The sequence below is a fragment of the Echinops telfairi genome, unplaced genomic scaffold (assembly GCF_000313985.2).
Source record: "Echinops telfairi isolate 266 unplaced genomic scaffold, ASM31398v2 ScPeMD7_7;HRSCAF=31, whole genome shotgun sequence".
In the NCBI taxonomy this organism is placed as follows: Eukaryota; Metazoa; Chordata; class Mammalia; order Afrosoricida; family Tenrecidae; genus Echinops; species Echinops telfairi.
In genome coordinates, this window is record NW_022103904.1 from 10559923 (window position 1) to 10569254 (window position 9332).

Below are 9332 nucleotides of genomic sequence, written 5' to 3' on the forward strand. Positions count from 1 at the left end.
ACATTATAATCCAGGTATCAGAGCATTTCACTGGTATAATAAGAAACACATAATCAGAACCACGTGTGAAGAAACCTTCAGGTATAATTCTAATGTTACCTAATACAACAACAGCCACATTTTCAAGCGGAGAATGAAATCCTCAGAAGCGTGACTACAACTCACGGGACTGCATCGCTCAAATGCAGAGACTGAGAACAAAAGAAGACCCCACAAGTGAATCACCACAAAACGATCTTTTACTAACAAAATCAAAGAACCCCAAACACTTCTTTGTGGACATCAATCTTTTTTCCTCCAAATTGTAAACTGTTATTATGCATGTTCATCTTTTTAGTGCTTAGACCTATTCTGGAGGACACGGTGTGGTTAGACAGGAGCGGCGTCTGAGAAAGGAAGGTGGGCTGTTCACAATCGGAACTCAAGCACGTTCTTATGAATACACTGAAATCTGTAAATTCTCTGTCCTCTGTCCTTGCTGTTCCCCTCCAACCTCCGGAGGAGAACAGCCTGACTTTTCACTTTAAGCACTGCCTTGAATGAGAGTTTTAAGTACTGTTATGAGCTTTAAGTGCTCCAAGAGCTGTAAGTACTGTCCATCAAAAGCCCAGGGAACAGACAGGTGGGTCAATGTGGAAGTGAAGGACTGAACATCTGAGGGCAAGGTGTAACCCAAGGACCACTTTACAAACTTTGTAAATAAAGTCTCCTTTAAGAGACGCTCAGCTCTCTGGAACAACTTTTGGGGACGCACTTATCCGACAAGTACTCAGAATACTGGTCCAGAAGCCTAGTAAGTGCTTTTCAAACAAGGTTAGGAAAGACACCTGGCCAGAAGCCAAGGTAGCTGAACACTGCCTGCTGGTCTGGAGCTGCTTGGCCAGAGCTGGCTTCTGTGAGGTACAGCTTCTGACTAGAAGGTTCTCTTGGGGAGGAGGTGTTCTCCCATGGGAGCCCTCTGAGCAACGGGAAAGCTCTGACAACAGCTTCCGGTAAAGCCGTAATGGTTGCTGTTGGTGAGGGTGATAAGCTCTGTCATTTGTTATTTTGAGCTCTTTTTGAGGAGGACAGTGTTTTCAGGATGATAGGAGATTTTAGATATTGTGGGAAGTCTTCTGCAAACAGTTCCCCTTAGCTCATTCCTGAAAGCCCAGACCCCAAAATGGGGTTCCTGTGACCCCCGTGGAAAGCCCATCATCAAACCCAGGAGGCCAGTTAAAACACAGAAGGACCAATTACCCTAAAAGTCATCAGTCTACCTGAAGAGGCCAACCATGGCTTAGACAAGAATGTCTACACTATAGAGAGGCACCATTTAGAAACCAATGTTCACATACCCTAAGAGGTACACAAGGCATAGAGCAACATTCTCATTTCTCCTTTATGGTAAGAGTAGAAACAGGGGCTGATAAAATGTTTAGTCAGTACCCTGTAGGCATCAGAAATTCCCATTTTCCCTTTTATGACCCAGGCCTGAGTTTGCAACTTGAGAAATTCTTAAAAGCCCTAGACTACTTAAGTGGTACCATGGTAACAAAAACCCTACTAAAGATTGAAATTTTCATGACAGAATTACTGAGCATATGGTAATACAAATAATTGTCCCTATGTTTTAATATAAAATGTGAAATAATAATATCATTTTCTTGACTAGAATATTGCTTCCCATATGTACAAATGCAGAATGGTGCTTTATACTAGTACAGTTCATAAAATGTAAGATTTTTCTTATCCAAACAGGGATAAAAAACAACTACCTATCCCAAATTCATAGTTTGATAAACTTATTTCAAAAATTTGGTAAATAAATTGCAGAGAGATTAATCTAGTTTATGATCTTTCTGTTATTATCTGACATTATACCCTTTGTTTCGGTAATACTGTTGATAACTAAGCTGAAGTATGTTTTAATCAGACATTCCTGAGAAAATGTTCTAGAACTGTCAATGCTTAGTCCTTGCTACGGGATAGAGGAGGCCATTACCAAGTTTCACTCGACTTCCTCAAGTCCCTTTGCAAGGACACGGACTGCCTTAGACTGCAAACTAGTCTTCAGATTTACACCAAGTGCCTAGAACGTCTGTTGCAAATGGGGAGCCCTCACAGACCTGCAAAGGATCCCCGCTGGGTTCTTAGAAAGACAGGGGGTGCTCAGTTCCCTTGTGGAAGGGCTTACTTCCTCAAAGCAGCCAAGTGTCCTCGTCCCTGTTCAGTTTCTTCTCCATTTCTGGGGCGGTGCCTATGGAAAATGTTGAAAAGTGTGGTCCCGAGGCTACCTCTCTGTAATCAATCTCTCTGGTAGACAAGAGGAGGCCATCGCCTGACTGCTCCCTGTTTATAGGCTATGGACACAAGAACGACTGCCGGACACTCATGCATGGCTGGCTCTGGACTCACGGAAAGGGAGAGAAGGGCTTTCTGGTTCGAACAACGTGTCCCCACAGACAGTACCAAGAAGCACGCAAACGCTGTGAAGAATTCATATTTTACACCAGTGAGGCAGATGGTGCTACACCACGGCAACAGAGGGCTTCTCCACTCATGCTCTAACTGCAAGGTCTTTGGAACACGGGGCTGTGAAGGTGCTTTGTTGTCCTCTCTCAGGATTCGTAGTTGGTCTGTGTCAGGCACTCAGCAATCTGTTAGATTTTGGTCCAACTGGGTATTTTAGTTGTCTTTTTGCACCTTTTTGTCCGTCTGTGAAGAGCCAAGTTCAAAAGCTGGAAACTGCGATGTCTCTGGTCCCAGGACATCGGAGAGGAAGTGGATGGCCCCCGCCATGCCTGCAATGTCAAAAGGACCCTTTTACTAAAAGGTACCTGGAATGCCCTCCGTGCCAGAGGCTATAAAACCACTGCATAGAGTCACTTCGGATTTCACAGCGACCCTACACACAGCTTCTCAGCCTGTACATTTCTGAGGTAGCAGTCTCATCTTTCTTCTGAGGAGGGCCTGGTGACCTTGAACTGCTCACCCTCCAGCACTACTTCTAGTACTACCAGGGAGTATAAGAAGAGGCTGTAAGAAGAGAAAGGAGCTAAGGCCTTTCAAAAATGACTTTATTTTAAAAATAAAATTTCCCACATTAGAAATCCTTAGGCTAGCATTTAGCAGGCAATAAAACCACCTTTCTTCTCCCTCTCTCTTTAAAATTACAAAAAAAATTTTAACAATTGCTTTTGGAATTTAATTGTGAATCTTGAAACTTTAAGATGATTCTCAAAGAATCTCTAACAGAACAAGTTGTAGATGTCAATATTTCAAAATATAAAATTTCCCTTCTTCAGAGTCTTTGTAGCCAAACAAAAAGTTGTGTATTCTATCTTTTTTATAGCCAAAGGATTGCTGGTGGCACGGTGTGTTAAACATTGGACTGATAACAGCAAGGTTGGTGGTTCGATGCTACAGGAAAAAGATGAAGCTATCTACCCCTTTGAAGATGTACAGTCTTCAAGGGGAGAAGGAGGACACGAGAACGCAGGAAGACGAAGCAATGTGCTAAACTGTTGATGGGTGCTAAGTGGGTGACATGGAAGATAGTCCACAGACAGAGAGGAGAAATCGAAGATTAGATGACAGGTAAACTACTGGTGAGGGGGGAGGGTCGGGCCGAGTTGATCAGTAGTTTAAGCTGTTGAATACACAGTTGATAATCTGTAATGTAAATCCCACCTATGTTACAACAGAAAATTGTTATTAAAAACATATTTGTAGTGTTGGCTACCCTAGAGGACAGTTCTACTCTGTCCTACATGGTCGGTATGAGGCAGACGCGATTGGCTTGATGGCAGTAAGTTTGCTTTGGGCTTCGAGGTGCAGAGACCACTATTTTCATAGGAACACATTTCACTTCCGGGAAGTGCCCACCCTGGATCCTAGTCGCACTCAAGCTGTGGGCTTAACCTCTACTCCACGGAGAGTAGGGTTCCTGGCTTCCTAATCCCTTTTAAATTAGAATAGTTCCTTCTTACAGAGGTTTCCTTTATTTACAGCTTTTCTTTTGAACTAGAATTTACATATAATAAAGTCCGTAAATCTTGTGTTCTTTCCCAAATCCCTAAACTCCTATCAGATACAGAATGCTCTATCAGACCAGGATAGTCCTTTTCGTGTCCCTACGCAATTAATTCCGATCTCCTCAACCCTCGGTAGCAACCACTCTCCGATTTTCTGCCACGGAAGATTCCTTGCCTGACGTATAAGTAGAGTCTGGCCATGCTGCCTCTTCGCACTTAGCACACGTCTCTGAGGCAGACTCGTGGTGTGTGGGGGTTGGTAGCTGGGTCTTTACTGGTGAGGGGAGATCACAGTTTGTTCCTCCAGTCTCCTCCTGAAGGTTATTAGCATCTAGCTTTCCCTGGATTTTATAGCAGCTTTTATGTTTTACTTATCCTTGTATATTTGGGTTTTCTTATAGGATTTTAAATTTAGTTTTCTTTTAGGATTTCCACTTCAGTTTCCTGAATTATATTCTACTTTTAGTACCTCAGACTTTTTAATTTTTGTTGCTTTTCCTCATTTCCTATCACTATTGTTTCTTTCTCCAAAGATTTCTTCAATCCTCTTTCTTTTCATTTTTCTAATTTCAAATTCTTTCTAACTGCTAATATTACTCATACTTCTCTATATAGTTTAAATAAATGTACTTAAATAATTATTCAGGCTTCCTGGGAATGGATAAATATTATGTACACAATATGAAAGAAAAATGCAGAGGAGTAAGTTTATTTCTTCCACAACTAAATAGCATTTTAAGTTTTGTCTACATATATATTCATACATTCCTTCATACATGGAAAATTATTATAGAAGTAAAAATTAAGGTAAAGAGATTAAAGATAATTTTCAGCAATAAATTAATGTGTCAACAATTATTTTTTAGTTTTGGAGATATTATTCAAACATGATCAAGTTTAATAATACTAATTCACAGAGGAACTGAAGGGCCAATTTCTCTCACCCGAGTGTTTGAACTTATGGTCTTATTCCCCCCTCTTACCTTCAAACAGAGAATACGGTCTGTCAGGAATGCGGCACCCGTGTGCTCCGTAATCTAGACACCACTCTGCAAACTGAGGAGAGAGACACTTGTGAGACGGAGTTGGACTTCATGTGGTCAACGAGAAAGACATTCTGAGGACAGGCCACTCCAGAGCTTAGGTTCTTTGGAAGTCGCCTACCCTTCCTCAATGACCTGACGAGGTAGGTATGCGTGCCCTGCCCGTTTTATAGCAGCACTGTGGCAGAGGGCGGGCAAGGGCATGGCTGGGCCAGGAAGAAAGGGACAAGTTGGGGGAACCAGGCTAAAAGGAGGAAAAGGGAGTTCTACTTGTGGGCTGGGGCTGCTCAGACGTTATTCAGTAAGAGATGCCCTACCTTGCAAGCTCGGTAAAGGTGTTTCTTGTCCTGTGTGAGATGGTACAGGGACAGGAAGGAGTAGCCATTTCCAGCTGACCCATGGCAGAGCCCATAGCCCTTCCGCAGCAACCCTCGCTGCCAGATCACATCGCTGCACTCCATGGCATCCTTCAAGTACTTCTCCTCCTTAAACACCTGGGCCGGGAAAAGCAAGCAGTGCCAGAGAGCTGTTTACCAACATCTACAAAGTTCCATAGGAAACATGCAGTGGCACCGAAGATGAAAACAAACAAACAATCCGATAAGAGAAATAAAAGTCTCCTTAGCAAATGATGTGTGAACAATCAGATGTCCATATGGGTAGGAAACAAACAACCCTTATTCCCTACCTCACATAACATACGAAACATAGTTTAAGATTTATTACAGAGCTACATATAAAGCCTAAACCATGTGGTTTCTAGAAGAAAACAATAGGAGAGTACCTGCATAAAATGGGGACGTGAAAACTTTCTCAGAGAAGACACAGAAATTAATTATGATAGAACACTGATAAAATAGATGGTTTCAAAATTTTAAATTTCTGTTCATCAGAAACATCATAATGAATACAACTAGGCAGGCCATAGACTCAGGAAAATATTTTCAAAACATATACCCGAGAAAAGACTTGTAACCAGACTATCAAGAAAGCTCTTATAACTCAATAATAAAAAGGAAAAAAAAAGTAATGTCAGAAACCATTTGAATTGACACTTTATAAAGGAATCTATACAGAGACAGACAAGGGGTGCCAGGCAAACTGCTTAACATCATGAATCGTCAGGAAAATATACAGTAAAACCATAATCACTAAAATGAAAAAACTAAGTGTTGGCAAGGATTTGGAGCAATTGGAACTTTCTTACATTAGTGTAGATATGTAAAACCCAAAAAGGTCTACAGTTTTTCAAAAGGCTAAATATAATACCTATTATATGATTCAGCAATTCAATCCTAGACACGCCTTCCTCCAAGAGAAATGAAAACACACGTCTATAAAAACCGGTAAAAGATTTGTCACAACAGCTTACTCATGGTAGGGAACCTAGATGCAATCGATATGTCCATTACCAAGAGACCAGATAAAGTGTGGTATATTTATGGACATCCTCCTTCCCAATTAGACATTCCATGTTTCAAATACGTCTTTGGAACATAATTTATATGAAGCCATTTTGGACATATAGCCAAGAGTTAGCCACCAGGGGGCCTGACAAAGGTTCTGGAAGTTTTAGATTAGATGTGTGGGCTCAACAGGTAGAGGTGCTCCGCGTATTCCGTCTGAAGTAAAAGCTTACATTGAGTTCACTTTGAAATATCTTAGATGGTTTTCTTGGGCACCACATGTACCTCTCTAAATGCAATTTCTTTGATCTAGGTTAGCATTTATTGACAGTGACTTAACCCACATAAATAGCTAATGTCCTAAGCCTCAAAAAAGATGGTTAGAAGCAACCAGAATTTACAGCCAGTACTCATGATTTCCTGTGAGATAAGGTTTCCTGGGGAGTACAGTTATGTTGTTGGCTATTAACTGTAAGGCTGGCAGTTCAAATCTACCCGATAGGTACCTCAGAAGAAAGACCTGACAATCTACTTCCCCCCAAATCACAGCCATTGAAAACCTCATGGGGCTCAGTTCTACTCTGAAACACCTGGGCTCTCCATGGGTTGGAATGAACTTGTGATTAGGGGGTTGGTACTTTTGTTCCATGAGTATTGTAAATGATTTGAGCTCAGCTACTAATCCAAAAGTGGAGAGTTAGAATCTACCCAGAGGCCTGAAGAGGAGAAGATCTGCGATCTGTGTCCGAAAGACAAGAGTTGTTGAAAATCCTATAGATTACAGTTCTACTGGGACACAGGTGGGGTCGCCAGGAGTTGGAATTGACTTGATGGCAACAGGTTCCTGTCAGGTGATCAGGGGATGACTCTCCGCTCATTGAAGTAGTCCCTTGCAGACGAAAGCTTAATTCTGTCCTCTATATCTAAGATTCTCAAATGTATCTGGCACTAAGTACGTGACTTACCATGTTGGGCACTAGGGTTTTAGACTGTTTTGGAATCAGTGGGACAGGGATCAGGGAAGAGGCTTAAATGAGATTCTTAGCAGACACCATGCAGAGAGCAGCAGTGCCTTTGTGATCAGTGGCCCTGTAAGTAGCTGGACACTGCTGGGCTTACTCCCTCAGAGTCACTAGCAGAATGGGAACAACTGTGCCACCTGGCAGCAGGACGAATGGAAATGTCCAGGATGAAGGGTCTCCAGTGGAGGCTGGGCCCCAATTCCCTCTTAATGGCTTACACAGAGGCTCTCAGTCAGCAGGAGCACCAAAGCGGCACATCTATTTTCATTACAAAGGTCCCCATTTATAGGGTCAATTGTGCGCTCCAACATTACTGTTAGATATCCATTCTGTATGAACTCGTCTCTGTTTAACTGACGTTACAATTGCTCTGAAGCACTAACCAGGGGAACATAGTGGTCAGAACAGAATTATGTCTTCATTTAAAAGCTGGGTTATTGTTAAGAGGGTAAATCATTGAGACCTTTTCATTGCATAGCGTATGTTCCATGGCGTTTTGCTTCCACCAAATACCATAACTTTCTGAGTTATTTTCTTGAAGGTCCATCTAACTTTCATACTATTTTAATATTTGTCGTATTGCTGTTGTAGGAGGCCAAGGCTTTTTTGGAAAAATCACCCTAAATCTCTTAACTGTCCTGAATACCTTTAATATAGCTTAGTCACAAGGGAAAAGAAAATTGATTCAGGTACTAATTCTTTTGCTCTGTTCTGGTACAACAATGAATTCAGCTCTGTTCATTCCACCTCTTGCTCTAAACTAGAGACTGAAACACTATGTTGAACAGAACAACTGTTGTGGCTACAGTTGCATGCTTTTACTTATAATGGAGCAACAGTGCACATCATTAACTATTGTAAATAACGATGCACCAGAAGAAAAATAATACTGCAAAAAAACCAGTGGGTGCTTTTAATTTAAATAATAAATCTTAATCCATGTAAGAAATTAATATTATTAATCATGTGCCCTTGTCTATAATGCCTCCTTTGCGTAAAATTCCAAGTGCCAAACTTATTGTGAAGTACGTTGTAACAATTTTAAACTCAAACTGAAATACTCCTGAGTAATAATCCAGCAATAAAAGCCATTCAACGAAGAAAAGGACTTAAAGTCACACCAACAAAGCATTTTTGCTATAATACTACCACCACCTTATTCAACATTAATACTTATTAGAATGAAAATCATTACCCTGCTAACACACAAATATAATCTCTGTTAAAGCACACACATGCACAGACCTTGCAAAGAGGTTATGAATAGTAAAATAAAGACACGTTCTACTTATTTTGTAAAAACAGTAATTCTAAAATGTTTGTAGCCTCAAATACGCTTACCAAAATCAAGCTAAACACCCTGCATGCTGCAAACTGACTGCACGTGGATGCTTGTTGAGCAGAAACACTGACCTTGTATGCCTGCATGAGCATGTGGATGACCCCGGGGGCACCATGGCACCAGTGGACCAATCTGTCCATCTCATTGCTTAAGGATGATGGGTAATTCCCAGATCGGAATTTTTTGTGACGCACATAATCAATACTAGGTTTCACCATTTCAGTCAAGGTTTCTTGGTCTACTTTTGCTGCTGGCTATAATATACAAATAGACAAAATACAAAATAACTTCAATTTATTTTTACTTAAAAAAATCACTGTATTGTGGCTAAAAAGTCTCAATGAACCAACATACTGAAGGACATAAAAAGAGGATTCACTTAATTATCAGCTAATCAGGGCTAAAGTGAGCCTTTGCTTGTTTCACCTCTTTTTGAAACCTTTCTAAAATATCTTGGTGTTATATTCAATGTAGCATTTCTTTGATGAGTCAAGACCATCAAC

General features: G+C 41.0%; 1 protein-coding gene across 1 annotated transcript in view; it reads right to left on the reverse strand.

Annotated features, from left to right (window-relative positions):
• Positions 1–221: 221 nt before the first annotated feature.
• The window catches only part of LANCL2 (LanC like 2), a 65670-nt gene continuing 56559 nt past the window's right edge, over positions 222–9332 (reverse strand). The window contains exons 6-9 of the mRNA XM_045286380.1: positions 8901–9083; positions 5377–5553; positions 5000–5072; positions 222–2783 (exon numbers count right to left, since the gene is read on the reverse strand). Coding sequence (XP_045142315.1) covers positions 2668–2783; positions 5000–5072; positions 5377–5553; positions 8901–9083 — 549 coding nt within the window. The 3' untranslated portion in view covers positions 222–2667. The remainder of the gene's footprint in view (positions 2784–4999; positions 5073–5376; positions 5554–8900; positions 9084–9332) is intronic.